The sequence below is a fragment of the Rhipicephalus microplus genome, chromosome 7, assembly GCF_043290135.1.
Source record: "Rhipicephalus microplus isolate Deutch F79 chromosome 7, USDA_Rmic, whole genome shotgun sequence".
NCBI lineage: Eukaryota > Metazoa > Arthropoda > Arachnida > Ixodida > Ixodidae > Rhipicephalus > Rhipicephalus microplus.
The window spans coordinates 102881610-102909184 of NC_134706.1; the positions used below are offsets into that span (position 1 = coordinate 102881610).

At 45.1% G+C, this 27575-nt stretch overlaps 1 protein-coding gene across 1 annotated transcript in view; it reads left to right on the plus strand.

The window, feature by feature from the left end:
* Positions 1-16141, plus strand: part of LOC142767585 (uncharacterized) — an 82213-nt gene extending 66072 nt beyond the window's left edge. The window contains exons 6-9 of the mRNA XM_075869550.1: positions 2067-2092; positions 3300-3361; positions 7308-7388; positions 15853-16141. Coding sequence (XP_075725665.1) covers positions 2067-2092; positions 3300-3361; positions 7308-7388; positions 15853-15944 — 261 coding nt within the window. The 3' untranslated portion in view covers positions 15945-16141. The remainder of the gene's footprint in view (positions 1-2066; positions 2093-3299; positions 3362-7307; positions 7389-15852) is intronic.
* Positions 16142-27575: the final 11434 nt, after the last annotated feature.

Below are 27575 nucleotides of genomic sequence, written 5' to 3' on the forward strand. Positions count from 1 at the left end.
ATTCGAAAGTCTTCCCAGTTATGTAAAGGGACAAAAGTCGGCATTAGTTACATCTGTCTCGCTTGCAGAGGTAAGAGCGGAGATTAATCAAATGAGGACTAAACTAGGTGCAGTGCCGGACAGAGTGACGAACAAAATACTCGGTAAATTAGCAGATATCTAAATGGATAACCTCACAATGTGCATGCTTAAGAGTTTGAAAAGCGGACAACGCCACAAGAGTAGAAATTTGCTAATGTAATGTTAATTCCCACGTCTCGTAAAAAACGAATTTTCCAGGAATTCAGACCAATATCACTGATGTTTTGTGAAGGTAAGTTTACAAAGCACGTCGTTCAGATGCTGCTCAACATTTACATGAAAGAAACTTCTCTGTATACGGACAGCATGATCGGCTTTCGGCCAACACTCTCGGCTTTCTACTCTATGCTACAGCACAAGGAAAAAATTACAGACAAGCCACGCGAGGCATAAAAGTGATTAAGACGTTGCCGGCGGTGACGACAGCCCTTCAAGCTTCACCGAAAGAGCAGCCGCCGTATCCGGGATTCAATCCTGCGACCTGCGGTTCAGCAGCCGAGTAATTTAGCCGCTAGACAAACATGGTGAGGCACCGGAATTTAAGAACAAATGTATATACGTCGTACAGGAGAATTTCTGCATGTGTTGTATGAACCCGCCACATTGGTCTAATAAGTACGGCACTCGGCTGCTTACCCGCAGCTCAGGGGATCGAATCCCGACCGCGGCGGTCGCGTTTTTGGTGAAAAATGATTGATTGATATGTGGGGTTTATCGTTCCAAAACGTCCATATGTTTATGAGAGACGCCGTAGTGGAGGGCTCTGGAAATTTTAACTACATATGATTCTTTAACATGCACCCAAACCTGGGAACACGGGCCTACAATAATTCAGCCTCCATTGGAAATGAAGCCGCAGCAGCCGGGATTCGATCCCACGACCGGTGGGTCAGCACCCGAGAAGATTACTAACCATAGACCACCGCGGCGGGGCGTGGAGGCAGAAATGCTTGAGGCCCGTCTGTTTATATTTTGGTGCACGTTAAAGATTTTCAGGTGGGCGAATTTCCGGAACACTCAACTACGGAATCTCTCTTAAGCATATAGTAGTTTTGTGACCTTAAATCCCAATTATTATTACTAATATTATTGCATATGTCATAGAGTACAGAATCCTAAACTAATACAACTGCATTCAGAACGTACTAAAATAAACTGTAGCGCAATCGTTACTTTGCCTATTCGTCAAAATGACGCACACATGTGTATTCTTTGTAGTAGCAGCTCAATACGTGCCAATTTAAATTATTTATCTGTTTCAACAAGCTAAATGCGCTACGTAAGAAAGCGGTTTCTCAAGACGTATAAGTCATTCACTGGCACAACCGTGTAGTAGTTAACGTGGTTATTCGAGCGTCCTACTTCGATATTTACTACAGTCATTTACAAATATCAACCATAATTATCAAATATACTACAGCAAGGTCGTTCAGCCCTACACTCGTGGTTGCACGTAGCGATACTAGTTATTGCTAGTTAACTTACGTAAAGCTGGTAAGGCCGGTGTTATCGTCGCATTTATTTTTTGTTTGACGAAAGGGTTCACTTCCCATGCTTTTATACCAAAAGAACGATCTGTCGTAGTTTTTCTTTAGGAGTATTGACGAATACAAGTTTTTCTCCGCATAACTAACTTTGTTGAAATATATCAAGTCACTGGGAAAAGTTGTGCGTGAACAAACAACTGCTATATAACTATACAATAATTCAGTAGTCGTAGTAATATTCTAGATTCAAGACTCGTCATAAGCAGTGGCTTTGGAAATATCTACGATTTGGTGTTTTGTTATTGTGCACTGACATCGCACAGTATATGAGCACATATCGCACGCGTATCGTGCTATTACCAAAGCCCAATCTGTAATGTTTGAAATACACAAGACCTGAACAACGTATTTTTTCAGGAAGTATCCGGTAGCTGACTTCTGAAAGATGTTTGATCGACGAACAGTGCTGAATTGTTTTCTTTTCTGAAAAACTTTCAGACTAACGGCGGAAGTTGGACCAATAAGTAAGTATAGTCTTGCACTGCAACAAATCGCGCGGCGCTCGCCCAATCAGAATTTCTGTAAGTCATGACATTATGTGTAATTATGTTATAACGGTACACCCAATAAAAGCCTGTATTGTAGAAATTCAGGTGACTTACGCTCAACTAGGTTCCCAAAGAGAAAAAATAGGCAAGGTGAAAATTGTAAAAGTCAGGATTTGAAGCAGAAGTGTCTGGTGAGAAAATTTGTAAGCGAAATTGTCATCGAGCATGCAGCTATTCCTGAGCTCCTTCAGTTGATCGGAACTGAAGGAACAAAGCTCCTTCAGTTGATCGAAAGTGCAGCGAGCCATGACCTCATGGCGCTCTTGACCACGTTGAGGCACCACACCCACCGGCACATTTTCTGTGTAAAGCTAAGAAGTAGAATAAAAGCGCACTAACAGGATATTTGACCTAAATTTCTCTATCTGAAGATGTGCATGAATGAGTTGAAGTGTTCTAGACCGAAGCAAGGATCATGCACAACCCTCACATGTACGTCAAGTAGGCAACCGAGCTGTAGCAATTTACAAGAACACTATATGACGCGAACCACCAGAAAACAATCAGGCGAGAACCATCCGCCTACATTTTGTTAGTGGTTCGCGTCGTCTAATGTTCTTCAACAATGCCTTGGCTAGCCCAACAAGTTTTACTCCAGCCAATCACTGTAAGCCGAAGTAAACAGTTCACAAGGGGGACATAAGAATCGCGTCCAATAATAAGCGTTTGCGTTATTTCTTACAGCTGCGCCCGTTCTTATTTGCGAGAAGTTTTTGCTACTCCTTCAATGATTTGTACTTAAAGCAGAGAATCCCCGAGCAGAGAATCCCCGAGCAGAGAATCAGGAGCAGAGAATCCCGAGCAGAGAATCAGGAATGTACCCGAGCAGAGAATCAGGAGACATTAAAATGTTCTGCTTGGCGAGCCGATTCCTACTCGGCAGAGGAAAGGGCCATGCACGCGCACTATACAGGTTTGCAGATGGCACGAACGATTGCAGTCTTCCGCATTCTTGTTTATTGTAGACGTCATCATTTTTTCTTGCAAGCGGATATCATTTCTAAATTCGTAGACCAGGCAACATGTAACGCGCAGTCACCTTTATTGGTACGGGACTTAAGTTTGCACTATGATAGCGTTTCATGGAATATGCCCTAAATCTGACTGACTGTAAAATTTGCAGGACAGCGACGCTTAAATTCACAAAGGAGCTCATTGGGCAGCATATGGACATTATAGTGAAAGGTAAGGCACGTGGCACACAAACTAAATAACGGAGTACTGATGAAATTTCAAGCTCGAGTTGGCAGCCTTTATTTACTCGGCACCTTAATATACATTTATGTTTTACAAGGTTTGAATGGCGTCTGTTTCGTCGTTGTTATTTTATTTCGATTGTGAACAGCTTGCGTGGTCTCAGCAGTAAGATCAGCACCTAGAGACATTGAGAGTAATATGAGGAGTTTAGTTATCCTTGCATGCTGGCTTCATCGCTATAACTGATTAATCGCGAGGAACGATAACGTGGACCATTTTTGTCGCCTTCGTGGTGTCTCTGGGAAAAGGCAAGCTCGTGAGACCGAAAGATCGTGTTCATGCGATAATGGAGAGATGTGAAATGATCTATAAGCAGTATAGACGAGCTTCCCATTGGGTGAATTCGAAATGATCGAGAACTCTCAGTAAAAGTACCCAAAATAACCACGTCATTTAGCGTTATTGAAAAATAAGAGTCGATAAAACAATAGCAGTGATGTGATCTATTTTTTTATTTTTATAAAGAATTTGCGTTGAACCCACGTTTGCACAAACTCAAAAAAATGACAAAACAAATATTTAAAAAAGAGTTAGATCTTTGCTGCAAAACCGAATATATAAACGCAACAGCAATAAAATGAAAAGTCATGCGCACAATGACAAGTAGATCGAAACGTGCTCCAGATTTTTACGCACAAATGACGCACAAAACGTACTCACAAGTACAGATGAACGCGAATTGACGTCTTAGTTGTTACTTCACTGTGTCTGAAAAGCGCACCCGTGGCGCATTGGAGAATGTGCAACAATTTCAGTGACCATTGCGCATCCGGTAACCTGATCAGAATAGTGCCCGTGAAAGCTCAATGCCAACAAAGGCGTACAAATGTCTTCATCGTGAGATAGGCAAGCGCACGAGTGAGCATCCACCCTGCCCCCTTTTCACAGGGCAAAGTACTCGTGGGAGATGACAGCATGCGCCGCCTCGCCATGACGATGATGTGATGCGCGCTCTTTGCGCCATCTTGCTGGCTCTACTGAAAACACAATAGTTTCTCCCGAGACATCCATCAAAGGTAGTAAGTTTCAGATATAAATAGCTTTCCGTTTGAACTTTGAAGGAGGTACTTCTTCGTGGTTCAGTGGCTAACGCCACGCACTCACAATTCAGAGATACCACGTTCAATTCTGCACGCCGGAGTCTCTTCCTGAATTGTTTGTCTTTCTTGTGTTTTACTATATATAGATACGTGTATATATGCGGTGAATAATGACAACGCCAGCAGCAAAATTCCTCTGACAGTGTTCACGTAAATGCTATTTCCATGAAAGTGCACTTCTACCCTCAACAGGAAGCTATGAAGCATTTCGCGTGCACTACAACAATGCACTTCTCACCGCACTTGATTGTCTTTTCGTATGGGCCCACATTGTCACGTTATTCTAATAGAGCACTATGTAGTCGGTGTGTTCGAAGCAATTTTCATATTGATTTGCCGGCTGGCAGCCTTTCGCGCGTGAGGGCTTCGACCCATACTTCTTGAAGGAGGCCTTTGCAATGGGCCTCTCAAAAAGTGGGTGCCCAAGGTTTCAATACTAGTTTATGCAACTGCTGAGCATTGTTCACCGATGTGTTGAGAAGGTAGCTAAACAAGGAAAAGCAGCACTTTCTCTACCCATGGCCGAGTGGCACTTGAAGATGTTCTCGTCTGCCCTGTCTACACCTTTCATATATGCATTTTGCTTAGCTACTAGTAATGGTTTTATACGTGACTCTAGCTTCTTTTTCTCCTGATTATTGCTTCACCTGCTGTGTGGGCAGAACATGAAGACATTAGAGACAAATGTAACAATACTGTTTTCTATACAGTGGCGTATTATTACTTCGTTATCGATTTCTGCACGTAGGCAGCGTGAAAAGCTAGCGATGTCTAGGCTTGTACACGTTGAGAATGAGACCTGCTCGAGGTCCTGTCGGAGGCGCTAGTCATCAACTAAAGGTATAGCTATGTTACAGTGCAGCAAAGAAGCATCCAATATCTAGAAAACTGGGCATATATGGGTCAATATGCGAAAGCTTGGGAATCATACAAAAATTCTTACCATATCACTTTGTTTCCAAGCAACAGAGAAGAAGGTTTGTTTGTTTCTTTGTTTATTATTTTTTGGCTTTATTATTTCTATTAATATTTAGTTATTTGCACCCTCAAGGCTGTTCATATGCACTTTCCGCCTTTCAGCCGAGTTGGCACAGCACGAAAACAAAAAAAACAACACATTACATTCAGGTAAAAGACCAATTACAAACTTCAAACGGGCTAGTCGCGAAAACAATGGTTATCTTTACAACACATATCAACTACCTTATCATAAAAAATGACCAAATGAGCCAATAGTTTTTCTCCACAATCTACTACGATAGGCCCGAGCAAAGTCAACGTCACCGGGTCAGACAGATTCGGAGACGGTCATAGCATGTCACTGGTTCTCTGCACGCAAGCCTACACAAACAGATATAGGCGAACAGTTGTTTCGCGTGCGTGGCACGAATAACCTTTTACTTCACGCAATTTATTTTCAGAAACTACATTTTGCAGCAGAAGACACAGCAAGTATACTGAATCCATTATTAAATGTTCAGAGCGCCTGTTTATATCCATAGAGAATAAATATTTTCAAAACAGCTATTTTAGACAATATAGCTAACAACTTACTGGGAGGCGCCAAACACTGAAACAGTTATTCCTTGCAGCCACACACTGAAATATATGGGCGGATTTACTACAATAAGGAATTAATTAATTTTGTTGCTTATTGTACTGTCATGTTCATCTAAGAAAACATGCTGTACAATAAACGCAAGTAACTGACGTCAGAATTGATAGCGGGCAGTATGAGCCACGCGCAAGCAGGGGTTTGTCAGTACGTGCGCCACTTTGCCACTGTGTCATTGCCGGAGTGCCGTGTGTCGTATGCAGGTACCTAGATGATTCCTAACATGTGAGCGCATCGGCCATGAGGCGAGAACATGTGAGCACATCGGCTGTGACCGTATTAATATCACAATAACACATGCTGCATCGCAAAAGCTTCAGACAAGATGCCTGTAGTCCGTTATTTATATATGCGCACTTCCCTAGGCTCTTTAAAATTTTTAATAACAGCCAATTGTGCACAGCTAATCACTGTCACTTATTGGCTTCCGGATGTTGTCGTGCTTGCGCTGAGGCTCTTTCGGGCCATGACTTATCTTCCTTATATATGACCTGCCACACGAGTTTGAAATCTCACACCTGAGACATTCCTTAACACTTGCTTGTAGCATAGTTCGTTGAGTGCTCCTTAAACAAAGATTGCAAGCTTGTTATTTTCTAATCAACTTTCTTAGAAATGCTTCTCAATTTGTTGGGGCCAAAAATATATCACCCCGAATAGCGCAGCAGCCTTCTTGATGCAGTGGGAGACACTAGGCACGTTCAGAATAACAAACAATGTAGTGGCTTGAGGGCTTGGACGAATGTGTTCTCTCGCGGATCGTAACCGCAACGAAAGAGGTGTGATCACCAAAGGCAGTATTTTTCTCGGTAACCGTACTTCTTCGGCTCATGAACTAGAGACACATAGCTACTTGTGACCAAGTCGTGGCAGAGCGAACTAGAGCGCTTTCATGGCACCACAATAATGAAGTGATGAGATGAAAATCAGTAAAGGATTTTGTTCAAACACGCTTAATCAGCCTGATGATTATGGTATAGAGATTGAATGTTTAGGCAGCATAGTATCTGTTGTTATTTCAGGTTGTTTTATCTATCAACTTGTTAGTCTACTGATCTGCATCCTAGATATTCACATTACAATGTGGGTGACTGCATACCTGCAGTTAGGAAACCTAGCGTAAACAACATTTGTGCCAAATTTGTGTGCTTTTATGCAGGTGCAACACTCCTCAGATTTGAGTTTCTTTACGCTAAAAATGAATGCCTTATTATGGGAACAAAATTGCCACCAACAGGCGGTGCGTATACATTTTTACATGCATATTAAAAATACTGTAACTATTATGTGTATGTGTTTTGTCATTTTTCACATATTTTCACGTGTACTCATGAATTTTGAGCAAGAGTCTAAAAGATAGACGCATCCTAACTCTTGCTAATTTTGTTTTTCTGTAAATTATGCTGTAACTTGACCTCACTTAGCAGTGAGGTCAGGTTTCTGCTACTCGCAGAAGCTAATCTAGCGCTTTTCAAACAATCTCCTCTATTTCTATCTGGCGCATACGTTGTAATAAGAGGGTGCCACAAACGCTAATTTCTCCACGTCCTATGAATACTGAACTATAGTCAGTTCTACGACAACGTTTGCTCTTCAAAACATAGTGCTGAAGGACGCCTTCAAAAACTGTATTATAGACGCTGTAATTCATGCTAACCTTCATTCCGAACCTTTAAATTGTAATATTTATGTGGCTAGTCAAAGGCAAGCACGTAATCTTAAACGTCTATCTTTGTAATACTAGACACTTGGAGCCCTAAACAGTTGTAATAACTTCTTTGCTTGTTCTCCACATCAGCCATGACAAAGTAAATCGCCCATGGCAAATTAAATAAGTTGCTCTGCGCATGCTAAATCATTAGATGTAATGACGCTAATCCGTTTCTTCTCAAGCCAGACTGGCAGAATACTGGGGAAGAGCAAAAAATGTGCCGAATGTTGTGTCATTTCCACCAGTGTAAATATGTAGTATAAAAATTCTCCTTAACATATCCTTTGAATGGCAGAAGCGTAGATTCGCACCAGGTGCCAACGCATGTGAACTGCGCATGAGGTGGATGTACTGACGGCCCACTCATTAACAAGCGCTCACGCATGTAACTGCGCACGTTCACGTGTTACCATACGCATGCGTATTTTGTTCCCCAATGAACCGCAAAGAAAACATCCGCTACGTAGTGGGCCTTTAATGGCTCTAATTAGAGAAGGACCTTCTAGGATAACTTTCCTCAGTCATTTTGACGCATACATCCAATTGGTATTTTACGACATGCACGGTGGACACATCTGTCGAGAATAACAGCAATGCTATCAGTTAAGAAGTCAATGCGCACAAGTCCCGATTGCGGTATGGCCCCCTACTCTGGAAAGGGAAGCTCAAGCGTTCCGCAAGTTCTTTCTTGAGTCACTCCATCTCTTCTTCCCTTTTATTGTCTGTAGATTACTCTTATTATCGATCTGTTTCATTTTCTTGCTGCATTTCTTTCTGTACTCGTTCCCGCAAGAGCTGTCGCATGCCACTAGAGACAATTGGGCACACGTTTTGTAGGAGTGAAGTTGCACGCAAATAACAGGGCAGAAAAGTACGTTCCGGTTTAAGCCAATGACAGTGTACTGTTCGCTCAGTATGGGAGAACAACCAGCTTAAAATGCTCCGTTTTTAAATCCTAAAGGGCTCCATGAAGTATAACTTTAACTGGACGATAAGAGGGGGAAACATGTGGTCAGTGGGTGAGCGAAACAACTTTGTTAGGCCTACAATATAAAGCCATATATGGGGGTATATTGACTAAAACCAACTGCCAGATTTCAGGGGCATCAGTCACTGTCGCGGGCTCAGCTCTTCGCCGTCGTCGTCTTCTAGCTGCTAGACTAGATACTGTCTCTCTCGATCTTTTCCCCACTGCACTTGTCTCGGTAGTGAAGAGGAGCAATCCTGGCGCCTCACGGAGAAGCAAGCACAAGGGGATCATAGTAAAGTTTTAAGCAGCTGATGTAGACTATCTCACGACCACGGCATCGTCTATCATCGTCAGGTGTCAATAGACCGTCGACGTAGTTGACAGGTGATGTGCATTGAACGATGCAGTAGGGAACATTGTACTTAGGTGAAAACATTTTGGAAATGCCGGGGGACTGATATGGAACCGAGAACCATACAAATGAGCCTACGGGGAAGCTGTGAGCAGGTTTGTCTCAGTCAAGCCATTCTATTTGAAGACATTGTGCGACAGGCGTAAGTGAACGTGCTAATTGGCGGCACTTTTCGGCACATTGAACAAGTTCGGAGGCTTGGCGGTATATTGAAGCGTCTGGGCTGTAAACAAGTATTGTGTCAAGTGTAGAAGAGCGCTCTCACTAATACAGTAAAAATAAGAGAAAAGCAGTAGTTGTTCGCGTGGCTGTGTTACACGGTTATGTCACAAAAGGGAGCACCGAGTCCCAATTAGAATGGCCGGAAGATATGTACATAGAGAGATTGTCACTGAACGTGTATTGAGAGTGCTCCGTAAAACCGTTTGTCTGCAGCTGATATCTCGTAGTGGTGCGATGAATAATATTGAAATCACTGAAAAGCTGCTGGACGACTTGCGGTAGAAACGCATGCCCATGGTCACTAAGCATCTCATGTGGCACGCCATAGCGAAGGATAAATCTACGCAGCAATACCACAAGCAGCAGCGGCAAAAAAGCGGAGGTTTCAACGTAACAGGTGAGATGGCCAACGGGCAAAAGAATCCAGCGATTTCCAGCAGGAGTACAAGGTAATGGGTCGTAGAAGTTTTTGCCGTACCCATAAAACGGCTGAGTAGGACACGGCAATGGTTGTTATTCGCCAGGGGCATGAAAAGTAGCTTTCCGTCACTGACACGCAATGCAGGAACGTATGTAGTTGCGAACGTACGAGTACATTTCACGCAGCCCTGCACTGTACCACAGCCGTGGTTTTGTGTTAGAGTGTCCGCTTCAGCGGCAGGAGATCGTGGGTTCGAACCCACCTGCCGCCAGATACCCGCCGAATACACAAAACGGGCACAGGCGTCCTCTGGCCTGACCCTTGGCTTTCTTCAGGAGTGAGCTGCCTGGGAAGGGAAGCTTACGCCATTCAAATACCGTCGAAACATGTGGGCACAAATTGAACCCTGAATAGAAAGGTGAAGAGAGTTCTGGTGTGCCGTGAGAAATCACCGAGAAACCGTTGTTCACTTCTGTGCGTCGCACGCAGAGTCGGAGCCGCATGTTGGTGGGTTACAGCTCGCAGATCGTATCAGGAACTCGGCTCTTCGTCGTAGTCGTCTTCTAGCAGCCTCGACTAGATACTGTCTCTCTCTGTCTTCCGCACTACAGCGAGTGTACCAAGCGTCACCTGGCTAGGCCCATTCGGAGATGGTTGTATGGATGGATGGATTGATATGGCTGTACTCTTTAGATCGAGCGGTGGCTAACGCGACCAAGTCGCAATCCTTGGTAAACCAAAAAGTGGATTTTCTTTTCTTGGTTTGATTAGTGAGGTTGAGAACTGGTACTTTGCAGTGAAAGGTTTAATTTTCTCTTGTACCCTAACTTTAGCCTCCAATCAGATAACCTCCTTCAAGTTAATTCTTCCCGCTTAGAGTCTATTTTGTCATCCCTGTCTCTAAACCCCAGTGCTTTGAAAAACTCTGCTTCATCATCCCGACCTATTGGGTGAAGCCATTTACAGAACAATATCAAGTGTTGGGCAGTTTCGTCCTCCTCTCCACCCGCACTGTATACCGTGTCGACCCATACGTTTTTTGTCAGGTTAAAACAGAAGTCAGGTAAGGTTAAACCTGAGCGCCCTCACGCGGGCCCTCTGGAAATTCAGGATTTGAAAGGTGCGGTCCTGAGCCTTCATTTCTCCAGCTTAATTGATCTCTAGAGCTTGATATAACGTAAAAATACGAGAAGTGAGCAAACCGTCTTTTATAGAAACAAGCCTTTGAGAATGATGTGTCAAAATGAAAAAGAAAGAAGTATTGGTTTGGCATGCAGTAAAATGCTAATGGGGTGCTTCTGATTGTCACGCCAGCTTCCGTAGACGACGAGGGTGCCCGGTGTTGCAGCTGACTCAGTTCACTGCCACTTACTACCACTTACTATTTAGCTGATACACTGCAATGATTCAACTTTCAGGAGAATTTCATATAACGATTCCACCACAGATACTTAACAAATTCTATTATTTCTCCCCCACCTTTTTTTTCCTTTTTTCTTTTTTTTAACATTGCGCCAAATTAATTTCACAGTCAAAACACAGTATTTATATTCCCCTAATCTAGAAAATCTATAGGTATTTACTTGCATTAACCACCGGCTTCTTGGCCAATCCCCCTTAGTGGGTGAGAGCCACAAAAGAAAGGAACAAGCAAGCAAGCAGTTCACTGCGCGGGCACTCTGTCCTCGCTGCATACGCAAGACTCACGACACCGATGATCATGTTCTTCACTGGTCGAGCATCAAGTAATGAAGGAGCAGAATTCTTTCGAGGCACACGCGTCCGTTTGGAAGTCATTACACCATGCACTTGCAGCGACGGGCGGTTTAGCTGCACATGCAGGAAAGAGATGGTGGGGCCGTTTCGGTAGATTCTGTTGACAGGCATTTCTCTGCGCCCTTCCTTCGATAAAGAGGCGCGTGGGCGAAAATGGCAGGCCTTTGAGACACAGGCTAAATATTCAATGAAGGGAGAACGGGATCAGCCCATTGGAATAAACATGAAAGATGGCGCTGCCTTACTCGTGCATATGTAGGGGAATGTGGACTATTCGTCGTAGATATTAAAAGTTGATATCAGATAGAGTTTTGAATCACTTCTCTTCAAAACACTGCACAAGCACATGTGGTAGATGGTGGTTTTAAAGGTACCAGATGTGGTGCCGCACACCTGGCACCTGAGTCCTGACGCTACCTCCTAACAATAGCATGCACTTGTACATCAAAAGCTCAACAGAGGAAATCAGTTCAGTGGTAGCGTAGGATGTACAAGTGAGATTCATGAAAAACATAATATGAAGCTAGTTTATGAACCACCGGTTGTCTTGGTAATATTTCTAACAAACAACCAAGACCGATAACGTTTACGCTTGTTGCGACCGCTCAACTTGATGACATGAATACCACCGCCATACAAATTGATAAAATGAATATACACTCGAAAAAAAAAATAGTGGGATCCTGCCTTCACTCCACTGCTGCTCCGGTCATATCATGTGTCCCTCAGGGCTCCATTCGTGGGCCCTTACTCTTCCTTACAGATGTTAACAATCAACCATCAAGAGTATCACCATCCATTCATTTATTTAAGGTTTACAGCTTCTCTTTACCACCACATAATTAAAACAAAAGATCACAAAATTCCACAAAGTGATCTATTTGTAGATGAAAAGCATTGTTTAGTGTGGTTGATGCAGACTAATGATTCCAAATGAAATATCTTGCGCGTATCTCGAAAGCAGTCGAACACTGAATACGGCAACAATTTAAACTGAATGAACTTGTAATGGGTCGACAAGTACAGATGCCTTAGCGTGCTTAATTATAACTCACTCACATGGCTGGATAACATTACACATTTGGTCGTTGATGAATGAAAAACCTGGTTACATCGGTAAAATTGCGTACTTAACCTTCGTTCGCACGAAGCTCGAATACGCATCTTTCATTGGGAGCCCTCACCGAACATATCTGAATAATGCGTTGGAATCCGTTCTGAATACGAATTTCCGGCTTATCATCTCCAATTACAGTCACAAAATACGCATAACTTTTATGAAGGATTCTTTTGAATTGCAGAATCTAGCTGACAGGCATAAGTTTTCGCGACTTTATTTTGCGTGATAAAAATGTCTTTTCCTTACTTGTGTGACTTCCACACTCTCCCGCCTGCTATACTCTCCGCGGCTATTTATTTCCTGAATGCTCCGGACATCCTTTCAGTAGGACCATTGCATTCAACAGTTTATTTTTCCCTGTCGCCATGAAAGAATTGAATAACCTACCGCGAGTAAACGTCTCCGAGCGTCACTTGTGCGCATAAACACAGCTACTTTAATATTCACCTAAACTTGGCTGCCAGTGAAAACTCTACAACAGTCAATGTGTTTGGGCTCTTGTATGTGTAAATTTTGTGCGCACAATTTTTACACTTGTATCAGCAAACTTCTTTACGTCTGTTCTATGATCCAGCCAAAGTACTTCTTTATTGGCCCAATTATATGCGGCATTGTTAAATTTCCAAAAAGACGTATTATTCATGGGGTGTCCCTGATTTTCCAGTAAATACCTCCGCATGTTGGTATTCCTGGCAATGAAGAGGCCGATCGCCTCGCTTCAACTTGTGCCCGCAACGAGTGTGACTACTGAGAAATTTTGTGTCGCTTTGACAGCATTCGTCTACTGATTCACCGTCATCTTCTGATACAGCATGCTGATCGGCGTGGGGCAAGCGGATTGTTTCCTCCTCACATATATGGTCGAGGATTGAGTCATCGTGCCACAGCCCTTCCTATACTAGTTAGGATTCGGTTTTGTGTCCGCGCGCGAAAGTATATACAGTCAAAGACGTGCTGATAGTCCGATATGTTCGTCGTGTGGCTCCTGTGAGACACTAAAACGCGTTATTTTAGAGTGCCATAAACTCATTGTGCAGCGAACACTACTCAAAAAGAACTATGCACTGATTGCAGTTAGATGCACGACCCATGATGTTTGCTTGTGCCAAGGTACACGTGCTTCTAGGCGTGCCCAAGCTGACAGAGTCTTTTCAACTTTCTTAACGAAGACGGACTTGACATCACGTTTACACACAAATTTTATGTGATTATTCATTTTTTGCGTGTGTGTTTTTTTTTACTTTTGTCTTCTCTCTCTTTCTTTGTTGTCACATTTCCCTTATGCCTTCCTTTTCCGAAGGAGCAGGCAAGCATTGTGCTCCTATGGTGGCAGTTGCCAGCTTCTTCCCTCCTGTTTTCTTGTCTTCATGTTTTCTATTTACTCGAACTGAGTAATAATAATAATAATAATAATAATAATAATAATAATAATAATAATAATAATAATAATAATAATAATAATAAGAATATAATAATAATAATGATAATAATAATAATAATTGCCTTACAGCGAAAGCTGTTATAAAACCACAGCACAGTTTACGTGCACACCGTAGCCTTTCTACCGCCGCCACCACTCGTAACCACCAACGCACGAAATAACGGAACACCTTGTAAATAAAAACCAACAAGGACACAATGGAATTTTAACTCGCATACCCCGGGTACCAGTCCAGCGATTTAACGCTTAGCCGTGGCGGTACCTGGAACTCCTTTCCAAATTGGCCTTCCGCTGGCGCGATGCAAAGAAATTATTTGCGATAGTATGAGTTATAAAGTATTTTGGTGCATCAAACAAACAACATACAAGGAAATGCGCAACGAGGGGGTTGTCGAATGCTCCAACCCTTCACAAAACTCGGTCTTGATCACGTATTATCTTTGGTGCATTCCTACTTTGGAGAATTGTGGTAATTTAAAATCTTCTGGCAAAATTTTTGATTGTTTATGTCAGCCAGAGCACACAAAAATTGAAACAAAGCTCGTTACAAGGTTGCACCAGGTACCCCACTTTTTGATGTATGACGAAAGATCACTCAGTGAGTGCCTGCCCACCGCATGATGATGATTGACGTAGTGGTTACCATGCAAGGGTGCTTGCAGCAGGTATTCAAAGAGTGTTAAATAAAGACTCTGAAAGGGCGCTGTTCCAGCTTTCGCTCCGACTGGAAGAGCTTGAAGAGCAGCCTTTCATAGTTTTTTTCTGATCTGAAATGAAGTTGCAAAATATTTTGTGCCAATTTTTCATGAAGTGGTTGGCGATGATGAAGAATTAGGCCCGATGTGGTTTTTCACCACAGTAATAACGTGATGCCTGGTTGTTTCTTTACTGTTATAAAGCATTTTATTACTCATATTAACGTGATTCCTTTCCCGATCTCAAGCTTCCGAAAAATAAGTTTGCGAGCGAGCTGAAAGCACTAGCGTGGCTCATTGGTAGAATACTGCGCCAGCGCGCCAGATACCTGGGTTAAAATCCCACTGCTTTTTCTGTACTTAGTAATATGTTGTCCCCCTTAGATAATGCTAACAAGAGTCCTTATGGGTCAAATAAACGTTGATGGTGACGATGAGCCAGCTCAGAGCAAAATGTCTTTTATTTGAATAAGAAGCGACTTTCGCCGCTCTAAAAGTAGCGGGATATGACCCCCGACGGGTGAACGTGCACGGATACTATTCCAAACGCTCTCAGTCACATGCTTTGAGTAATCGGTTTCGTTGCTGTTAGCACTTTTATGCATTTTTGATTGGTGAACATTATTGAAAGGGAGCTAGACAATTATGCCTATACATGTCAGGCGCAAAATTTATTACATGAAGCATGGCGCAAATACTCCCATATTCGTATAAAGATTTATTTACCTCAAGCTTAGTCTACTTGCATCTTAATTGCAGCCGGAGTTTATGTAACAAAAATGGACATCTGCCTTCTTTATTACTAACACAAAATTTCTATCAAAATAAAGTTGCGATTATATCTTGCACATTGAGCCGAAGTCATCTAGAATCGTCATTGGTAATTATGTTGCTGTAAAATAAACACTAATTGAGTGTTATGCATTCGCATTTCAGAGAAAACGACCTGTTTGATTTGGAGCACACAAACTGATTTTAAGAAGCTGAAAAAAGAGTGCGTGTTTGTTGCTGAACAATTCTGTGTATAGCCAAGTCAGTTCACATCAAGTCTTCAGGAATGTCCCAGAACGTAATGTCATAGTTATGCCACCGGCATAACTTTTAGGGATCTTATCTCTCTTAAACTGCCTTCCAAGTGCTTCTTTGCAAACAAATCGTGAAGTTTTATTTTACTGTTCGGTAGTAATGCAGTTGCCTTATTAAATTGAACGTTAGTCAATGTTGATTTGTCCTTGTTTCTTGCTTTCTTTTCTCTATTAGGATAGCAAATTTTATTGTAATTGAGGTGAACAGCTGCTTCCGGAGCAATTCGTGCGCCGGCTCGAGTGTCAGCGTCGTTGTTTGTCAGCGAAAAATTCTCATCTTGCCTGCAGCAGAAATAAAGAAAAAGACGCAAACCTTCGAGCGAGAATCAAATATAGCCGGTCTATGTGACAGGCGGGACATATGTGGCGGAGACACGGTAATTCTTGAACCTGTTTAGAAAAAAAAAACTACATAGTGTCACAATGCATAAACAGCAGCAGTTAAATACAGGGAACTCACTTTAATTGCACCAGAACACTGGCAAACTGATTGTTTTTTGTTTTGTTTTGTTTCCCTGGGATGATGGCTCATACCCACTCAGGGGAAGAGAACCTGTTCTTCTTTCTCCCGCTGCGCGTGTACTTCGTTGTTTTCTTGGTGCTGCATATTCAAAGCGGCATTTGCCCCCCTCCAGAGAGCAGCGGCCCGATGCTCTTCTACAAAAGACGGTGTAGTAGATGTATGATGTAAATCAGTCCAAAAAATAGGGATTCATTCGCACAACGTGCACGATTTATGTTTTTTGCTGGCGAGTTGTCGAAGGGCTGTCGAGAACAACCACGTAATTAACGTCGCTCAGGCGTTGTAAAACTGTGTAGGGGCCAAAATACTTCTTTAGCAATTTTTCAGACAGTCCCCGGTGGCGGACAAGACTCCATACCCAGACTTTGTCACCGGGCCGATAGACGACATGTCGGTGTCGCAGATTATACCGTTGGGCGTCGTACTTTTGCTGCTGGGTGATTCGGACGCGTGCAAGCTGCCTCGCTTCTTCTGCTCGTTGGGTAAAAGATGCAGCATCCGAATCGATGTATTTGCAGTCGTGCAGTAACATGGCGTTAAGCATCGTCGTCACTCCACGGCCATTAAGGAGACTGAACGGCGTTCTTCGTGTAGTTTCTTGCTGCGCTGTATTCTAGGCGAACGTGATGTACGGTAGAATGTCGTCCCAGTTCTTGTGATCCACGTCAACGTACATACTCAACATGTCGGCGATAGTCTTGTTGAGGCGTTCTTTTAAGCCGTTGGTTTGTGAATGATAGGAAGTGGTTTTTCGATGGGCTGTTCCACTAAGCCCGAGTACTGTCTTAAGGAGCGCGGCCGTGAAAGCGGCACCTCGATCCGTTATTAGGATTGTCTGAGCACCATGCCTCAGGACAATATTTTCTACGAAGAATCGTGCGGTTTCAATGGCGGTGCCACTTGTCAAAGCCTTTGTTTCCGCGTAGCGCGTAAGATAATCAGTGGCGACTATTACCCACTTGTTGCCGGCGTGGGAATTCGGATATGGTCCGAGGAGATCCATTCGAACTTGGGCAAAAGTTACCGTGGGCACTTGAATTGGTTGTAATAGTCCAGCTGGTTGTAACGGTGGCGATTTTCGTCGTTGGAAATCGAGGAACGTGCGCACGTAATGCTTCACAATAGCTGGAAGTCTTGGCCAGTAGTATCTCTGTTTGATTCTGGCCAATGTGCGTGTGTATCCGAGATGACCAGACGTTGGCTCATCGTGGCAAGCACAGAGTATCTTCTCACGGAGTGACGTTAGAACGACAAGTAGGTGGGTGCTTCCTCTGGGAGAAAAATTCTTATAGAGAACACCACTACGTAAGCAGAATGACGGCAGGCTCCTTGCAAGTCTTCTAGGGACGGTTGTTGTCCGGCCATTCAAAAATTCAATAAGGGGAAGCAACTCGCTGTCTTCTTTCTGCTTTCACAAAATCGTAGTAGTGTCGACGACTCCTACAAACGCCATGGTGCATCTTCTGTGTCATTGTCGCGCTTTATCGGTGACCTTGATAAGCAATCGGCGTCGGCGTGCTGCCGTCCGGACTTATACACGACCGTCATATCAAACTCTTGAAGGCGTAATCTCCACCGTGCGAGCCGACAAGACGGGTCTTTGAAGTTGGTCAGCCAGCAGAGGGAATGATGGTCGCTTACTACGTAGAAGGAACGACCATAGAGGTACGGACAAAACTTCATAACCGCCCATACGACAGCAAGACACTTTTTTTTCGTTGTGGAGTAGTTGAACTCGGCGCGGGAAGGCGCCGTACTAGCATATGCGATCAAACGCTCGGTTGAGTCTTGCCACGGGACGAGTACAGCGCCTAAACCCACGTTGCTGGCATCTGTGTGAACCATGGTAGGAGCATCCTCATCAAAAAGAGCAAGCACAGGCGAAGCCTGCAGGCGTTGTCGGAGATCGTCAAATGCCACCTGTTGATCGTCGCCCCATGAGGACGAGAGGTCTTCTCTTGTGAGTCGTGTTAACGGCGAGGCTATGTGAGAGAAAGAGGCAATAAACCTTCGGTAGTATGCACATAAGCCAAGGAAACGCCTGACTGATTTCTTGTCTTTTGGCACCGGAAATGTTCTGACGGCCGCAATCTTATGGGGATCAGGTCGAACACCTTCCTGGCTTACCACATGACCTAAATTTGGAGCTCCTTGAAACCGAAATGACACTTCTCGGGTTTCAGTGTTAGGCCGGCAGACCTTAATGCCCAGAATACCGATAGCAGCCTGCTCAGGTGTTCCTCAAATGTTTTCGAAAAAACAATGACGTCGTCCAGATAGACCAGACATGTCTGCCACTTAAGGCCTGACAGAACGGCATTCATCAGTCACTGAAATGTTGCGGGGGCTGAGCACAATCCTAATGGCAAGACTTTAAATTCATAAAGCCCGTCAGGCGTTACAAAAGCCGTTTTTTCTCTATCTCGCTCGTCGACCTCAATTTGCCAATACCCACTTTTGAGGTCCATTGAAGAAAAGTAGCGTGCATACCTCAGCCTGTCGAGTGAATCATCGATGCGCGGTAATGGGTATACGTCTTTCCTCGTCACACGGTTCAGCTTGCGGTAGTCAACACAAAATCGCAAGCTTCCGTCTTTCTTTTTAACCAGTAATACCGGCGACGCCCAAGGAATTCTTGACGGCTGGATGACGTCATCATCAACCATTTTCTTCACTTGTTCCTGGATCGCTTCACGCTCTTTCGGTGCTACGCGGTATGGGTTCTGTCGTTTGGCCTTGCCGTCTCCTCCGTTATTATTCGGTGCTTTGTCAGTGGCGTTTGACTGACCCTCGAGGTCGATGAAAAACAGTCTTTGAACTGGTGAAGAAGATCTACTAGACGCTGTCTCTGCGCTGGTGACAAATCCGTGCTTACGTCAATAGGTGGTGGGGCTGACTTGGCTTGCGGCTCGTCCTGTTGTACTGCACAGCACTCGCGGATTTCGGTGATCTTGTCGAAGTAGGCAACTGTAGTGCCTTGTGTGAAGTGTCGTCGCTCGTTGCTAAAATTCGTCAACAAAACCTCCGCTGCACCACACACAACATTGACGATACTTCTGGAAATTGCATCATCGCGAGATAGTAGAAGCGTCAATACTTGTTCAGCGATTCCTTCACCAGTATTCTGCTCGCTGCACGTGACTGAAACAGGGTGGCCCGATAACGGAGGTACGGTCACATCATCAATGACTCGCAGGGATTTTCGGTGTAGCGCTGCGCTTTGATCCGCTCAAAAGGTCAGTACACTGTCCAGTATATTGATGATGGCACCATATTCTCGAAAGAAATCTATCCCCAAGATTGAATGTTCTCAACACTCAGAAAGAATAACGAAAGTTGCGACGAAGGATGCATCCCCTATCTTCATTCTTGCGGTGCACTTTCCGGTAGGTGTGAGTAGCTGCCCTCCAGCTCCTCTAATCTGCGGTCCTGTTAATTTCATTCTAACCTTCCTGAGCGTGTCTGCCAGACTCTCACTCATTATTGAGAAGTCCGCGCCATTGTCGATCAATGCCATAACGTCATGTCCGTCAATCGTAATTGCAACTTCGGCAGTAACAACCCCATCTTTCGTCGATTCATTGAAAATATGTCTCTCTTCGCTCGGCAGTATTGGGGGATTTTCAGCACTTCGACGATTCGCAACCTTCTCCCCTGAGGTCGCTGCTTTTAGTTTCCCCGGTGTGGACTAGGAGATCTTTCTCTTGGCATCTCAGTGGTGCTCCGTCTAGAAGATGGAGAATAACGCCCAGGAGAGGGTGAGTGCGACCGAAACTCAGGAGGAACATCCCGCGGGGTCATGACACTTGTGTCGACGTCAGGTGTTCCGTTGAAATGGCGCCGAGGAACAGTGGAAGGAAACCCTTGGTACCCTGCGACGCGATACGGGCAATACCGAACGATGTGGCCTGCTTCCCCACAATGAAAGCACAGGGGCCTAGGGTCAGGGGTACGCCAGATGTCAGTTTTGCGAAGTGATTTCCGCCTCGGCGTCGAAGTTTCTCTGTAGTGCCAAGGCGCGGTCGGCGGATGTTGCTGGTGGTACTGATGAGGTGTCGGCACATTCGCTGGCTGTCGGCGGACTATGTCTGCATAGCTTGCCCCGGGAGTGCTCGTGTTCGGCTCAGGAAGCGACAGCGCTTGCCTGATCTCCTGGCGTACAACTTCCGTTACTGAGGCGATCGCGAAGTCATTCGGTTTGGCGACGAGCTTCTTGACCTCTTCTTGTACAATTTCTCGTATTAGTTGGCACAAAGAACCTTCGTCGGGTGTTGTTGCTGGGGTCGTGGCTGCCACGCTGATTGGTGCACTGTGGGTTGGGCGGTCATACTGGCGATAACGTAAACGCAGTGCTCGTTCTATGGATGTCGCCCCCTTGGAGAATTCATCTACACTTGTAGGCGGGTTTCGTACGAGACCAGCGAAGAGCTGCTTCTTAACGCGCCGCATGAGGTGGCTAACCTTTTTGGCTTCCGGCATATTGGAATCTGCTCGAAGAAATAGCCGCGCCATATCCTCAACAAACATCGTAACGGATTCATTTGGTTTCTGAATCCGTGACTCGAGGAGACGCTGTGCGATTTCTCATCTTTCGGTGCTCGCGAACGTGTCGAGGAACTTCTGCCGGAACTCGTCTCAAGACGACCACACGATTCGTGAACCATGTTCGGGCTCCGTTTTATGCGGCAAATAAACGTAGCCCAATTTCTTTGTGGTGTTCCACCCGTTAACATTCGCTGTGTGCTCTAATTCCTTGAGCAGTCAAGTGCGTCCTCATATGCGTTTCCGGTGAAGTCAACCGGAAGTCGAGGGTTCAAAACATTTACCTGTGTCGTGCTTGGGCTGGACATGTTAGGGCCAGTGCTTCCAGGCGCCGTCATGAGTTCCGGCACGGTCACGCTTTCCGGCAATAGACCAAACTCCGGGCTGAGGCCTAACAGGCGGCGGCTGCTGCGGTGAACGGGGATGTCGATGCGCGGAAGTCTTTCTGGAATAGATGCGGGGCTGTTGTCAGGCTTCCCGAACATGTACCCCGCACCTCCACCAGTGTCACAATGCAGAAACAGCAGCAGTTATATAGAGGGAACTCACTTTAATTGTACCAGAACACTGGCAAACTGATCTGAAGAGAACCTCTTCTTCTTTCTCCCGCTGCGCGTGTACTTTGTTGTTTTCTTGGTGCTGCATATTCAATGCGGCAATATGACAGCCGCGTAGTCGGAGGAGTCTCCTGTACGCATTTAGTATACCGTGGAAAGCCTACGATCCAGGCCACGTGTCAAAACCTCTGGATTGGGAAACAAGTGCTAAGTTTGCCTACATATTACACTGGCACCGCACACTGACAAGAGAGAGGTCCGTGTCTTGCACCACCCCATCGTAAATTTGTTGGCGTTGGCCGTCAGAAGCACGCTGAAAACAGACGCGCACACTCGTTTCTTGTGAGCCCCTGTCCAAATCCGCCCACTTATGCAGAAAAGGATACTCAAACATCGCGTACTAATTTGACGAACCACTTTTCATTATTGTTACTTTTATCCGCTAAGCTTTTTGGTCCGACAGCGCACTCAGGTAAACTTGACTGCACGATGCCAATAGCGCGCAGACTTCTTTGGTCAGCTGCTAAAACATTAACAAAGTGAGCACATGTGGATGTTCGCGTGTTTTCTTACGGGATTGTAATGGTCCCTTTGCCGATACACGATAGGCGGAGTTATGTTGTAGAGGGTAATAAATGACTCTACAAGCAATAAGTATTGTAGCACCGCTTAGAACAGGCAATGTAATGCACAGTGACTCGTTGCTTTAGGACATGGTTGAGGCATGCAACAAGAACAACAACGAGGTTAGCATTGGAAAAGGCGCTCTGCATGGAACCCGAAGAAAACAGCAGTTTTTCCTTATGTACAGAAATTGGCACATGGGCTAGAAAACGTTGGCTCAAGGTATGGTGCCGACGTTCTTTTTTCTGCCAAACATAAGCTAGGTCGCATTTTCCTGATGGTTGATAATGCGCTGAGGAACAAGCAAGCCAAAGAGAGATGCGCTGTAAATTATAAGAAGAAGTACATCGCATGCGTGAAAAAATTTGTGTGTTGAACTCCATTATCGTGTGGTAGGGATTACGTGGGACAAACGAAACGATGTGTGAATGTTCGTTCAAAGGAGCATGAGTTATCCCTTCAAGGGATCGCACGACTTCATCTGCCGGAACATTGCAGGTCATGCGGTTGTCGTCCCATTTTTGAGAGAACGACCATCATCTTCAAGCATTCTAACCAGCTAACTAAAGAAATCGCTGAGGCATATCATATAAAGATGAGGGGTAGCAAGTGCGTTAGTGAAGCATCCGGCACACTGCATGAAGAAGAATGAAGTTATTTAGGCCAATCTTTTTTATTGTCATGAGTGTGATACCACTGCCTTGGTGCACCTCGTTTTCTGCGCACGTTGTGATGTAGGCTGCCAGTACCTATATATATATATGTTGATTAGTTTTCACGTTCTGGGCTGGGACAAGGAAACGAAGAAGAAGAAGAGTGCGAGCGAGGGACGCGGGGACGCTCAAGTGACAGCAGAGCGCTTCCGAACGTAGTTAAATAAACAAGTATTTTTTGCCTTATACCTTAAAGACGGAGTTGAGTCTGATCGCAGTGTCTGGAACGCCATCGTCTAAACATTGGTGCCGAAGAACCGGGATTGAAAACCAGGACCCTACGGACGGCTACCAGTCGACTGCAGCGGCATGGAGCGACTGAAGTCGAAGCGGACGTCGCGGCGAGCACAGGACACGAGGATTATAAACGAGGCAAGTGAGCTCCTCGCTAACGACTCTGCCTCTTATGACCAGCTCAACTCCATATATGAGAGGCTGAAGGCTAATAACGAAGAGCTTAAAAACCTCAACAACGAGATTGAGCCGCATATACCTGACGAGGAGTTCGAGGTCGAGTATAACGCTGTCTTACAATACAAGGACGTTGCTACGCGCATTCCCGCTGAGATTCTCAGCAAGAAAGATCGCATGCTAAGGACATCGACCGGAACTCAAGAAACACTTTCCCAGACAGTCGTAGCACCATCAGTTGGAACTGGAGTTAAATTGCCTAAACTGAGAATAGCTCGTTTTTTGGTGACTTATGCAAGTGGACCGAATTCAGGGAACAATTTTACCAAATTGTTCATAGTAACAATCGCATCACTGCCACAGAGAAGTTTCATTACCTGCGACTGTATCTTAAAGGAGACGCTGCATCAGTAATTGCAGGCCTTCCGACGACAGAAAGTTGCTACAGTGACGCCATCAAAATGCTACAGAAGCGATTTGGGGACAAGACGTGCCTGGAGCAAGAATATTTTGCCAAGCTACGGATGTTAAGCCCTGTCCGTTCATCGACTGACACCAAAGCGCTACGCAGCTTGTACGACCAAGTTCTCGTGAATATCCGAGGCTTAGAGACTTTGGGTGTGCACAAGTCGTCATTTTCGTCAATGCTCTGTGACATCTTACTGCGTGCTCTTCCACGGGATATATTTGTGCAGTATCACCAATCATGTGCCGTTCAGATGGCATATGACTCGAGAGCTGAAGCTACACCCGTGGGACTGGACCGTGTGCTCAACTTCCTGTGTATCGAGCTGGAAAGCCTGGAGAAGAGTGATTTTAAGGATGCCAAAGGACGAGAACATGGAACACTCCCCGTGGCCAGTCAGTCGACGTACTCTCGGCGTGGGAAACCGACGTCATCTGTGCTTCACAGCAACTCGGTACGAGAAAAAAAGGACAACTGCGTATTCTGCTCGTCCAACCATCATGGATCGGAAGCCTGCACAGCTGACTTGTCACTGAAGCAGAAGAAGGAACTGCTTTTCAACGACAAAAGGTGTTTCCGCTGCACCACCAAAGGACATCGGGCACGGGACTGCCAAAAAAAGATTTCCTGCTCCAAAGGCCAAGCTCGACACGCTACAAGCATGTGCGATCCCGATAGGTGTTCGCGAAAGTCAGACTACGTTAACAAGAACTACGAAAAAACTTCGACAGTCTGTGCATCACTTGGAAGAAAACCCGTCAAGGAAGACTCTACCACTTCCGTTTTTTTTTCAGACTTTCAGAGCATGGGCCATGAATAATGACACCTGCCGTTACATACGAGGCGTTTTCGATGGTGGCAGTCAGAGGACTTTCGTAACTGAAGATCTGTCCAAGCACCTCAAGCTGAAAAGCGTGGGAGCAACTCGAATAGCCTTCAATACTTTCGCAAATACATCGGACCAAGAGGCTAAGAGGCGTCGCGTAGTAGAACTACGACTGCGAAGCCAGTTTTCCGACGCGGAAATAGTCTTAACTGCAATAGAGATCCCAAGCATCTGCCAAGATATCGCAGAGACTGCAATGGACGTAGCCTTCGTTGCGTCTTTCCAGAAGCTGGGAAACGATGTTGCCGATGAGCTCCAACATCCATCTATCATAACTAAGAGTGGCATCAGCGTACTTATCGGGTCCGATCAGATGTGGAAAGTGTTGACCGGCGAAGTTTCACGGTGCGAAGGCAACGAATCATTGATCGCACTGAACTCCAAGCTTCGATGGACCTTCCAGGGAAGCACATCGCACTTGGTGTCCCACCCAATTACTTCACAAATGATGGTGTGCGTGCTAAAAGCACAAGCTACCGATTCCGACGAGATATTGCGCTCCTTTTGGGAACTTGAAAACATAGGAATTACGGACGCGATAAACAAGCCACCTGAAATGAGCGACATAATGAGGCATTTTGAGCAAACGATTAGCTTCAAAAACGAAAGATATGAAGTGACCCTCCCTTGAAAGGATAATTTCGAGCTTGCAAGCAACAGGCAAGTAGCCGTTACTCGACTGGACAAGCTTGTCAACCGTCTCAACTCCAGAAAAGGACTGCTCGAAACGTATGACCGTACCTTAAGGGAGTACTTGAGGGCAGGGCACGCCGAAGTAGTCAGTGACTTACCTGCAGAGGTGACGAAATTATATTACATGCCGCACAAGGAAGTCATGCGTGAACAAGCACTAACGACGAAAATGAGAGTGGTGTTTGACGCTTCGTCACATGCCAAAGGATGCAAGTCCCTTAATGACTGCCTTCAAAAGGGAGACAACTTATGCCAAGACCTCGTGCAAATTCTGCTACGCTTCAGAACGCTCCCGGTGGCAGATATCGCGGACATAGAAAAGGCATTCCTTCAAATTGCGATCCGGGAGGACGACAGAGACGCTTTCCGCTTTCTCTGGTTTGCAGAAGGAGATTTATCCAAGGGCAAGCTGCAAGAGGGGAGGATGACACGAGTGCCTTTTGGAGCTACATGTAGCCCATTTTTGCTCACAGCTAGTATTCTCTACCACGTTAAAAGAGCACCGGCTGTCATGGCACAAACAGCGCAAACTCTTACCGAGTCGTTTTACGTGGATGACTTAGTCACTGGTGCCGACAGAGAAGAGGAAGCTGCTAAACTATGCCGAGAAGCGCGCACAATAATGAAATCGGCCGGCATGACATTGCGAAAATGGACAACAAATTCAGCAAATTTGATGCGCACGCTTGAAAATCAAGTGGAATCTACTAGTAAGAGATGGTCGTTCTTCACGAGACGTCGGTCAAGGTCCTGGGTTTGGTTTGGAATCCTGAAAAGGATGAATTCAACTTTTCGGTTGAAAACCTACTCTGGTTTTTGACAGCACAGACGGGTACAAAACGATTTGTCTTGCAGTCAGCATCAAGAATTTTTGACCCGTTGGGATTTGTAGGACCATATAGTATTGTCATACGAATATTGTTTCAGAGACTGTGGATACGAGGAATTGGCTGGGATGAAGTCCTACCCAATGACCTGCAAAAAGAATGGAATGATTGGGTCATCCAGCTGCAGCAACTGCAAGACGTCGTCGTTCCTCACTAGCTGGGCGGCGGAGCAAGGAAGACCAATGTGCTTCAAGTACATGTTTTCTGTGATGCCAGTCCAGCGGCATACGGAACAGCGATATACGTCGTATCGAGTCCTGAGAAGCCGATACTGTTGATTGCGAAGTCCCGTGTAGCACCCATTAAGGAGACAACGCTGCTGCGATTGGAGCTGCTGGTTGCCTTAATTGGCTCAAGAATGTTGGCATACGTGAAAAGGGCTTTGAGGAATGTTCAAGTTGACTACACGATGTGGACAGATTCCGCCATTGTGTTGTCATGGATAAAAGATGACTTCAAAAAGTGGAAACAGTTTATAGCCAACAGAGTCAATGAAATTAGGTGCACTACAGATCCATCAAAGGGAAGATACTGTCCTGGAACGGACAACCCGCCTGACCTACTCACACGTGGCGCGACGCTTGAAAGACTGCTGTGCAGCTCAAAATGGTGGCATGGTCCCGAGTGGCTAACTAAACCGATGTCTGAATGGCCCTTCAGTTCTGTGAACTAGACATAGCGGAAGCCACCCAAGGTGAAGTTACAACAGTCCACGTCGCACTAATGACACGCTTCTCATTTCCGATAATTGATATTCAACGGTACAGCAGGCTTCAGCACCTACTCAGAGTCACTGCGTGGATTTTCAGATTTACTGACCGATGCAGAAAAAGAAGTAATCATACAGGATATCTCGTGGCAACAGAAATCCTGAACGCTGAACAGTATTGGATAAAATGTACACAAGAGCAAGGCTTTCTTGAAGAACTCACCCCTTTGACCAACGGCCAACCAGTCGAGTCTACATCTAGAATCGCTGAACTACGCCCTTACATAGACAAAGACGGAATTCTTCAGGTTGGAGGACGTTTATCTCTCATGCATTCCACACAAGATGTCAAGCACCCAATCATAATGCCGTCAAGTCACCACTTTTCGACACTTTTGCCAAATAGAGCCCATCTTCAAGTCTTACATGGAGGAGTTAGAGATACACTTACGCAGCTTCGGGAACGCTACTGGATTTGTCGAGCTCGCTCTTTGGTAAAAAGAGTGCAGCATGGCTGCAATATATGCAAGCGTTTCAGTGCGGGCGCAGGAACTGCTGAGACT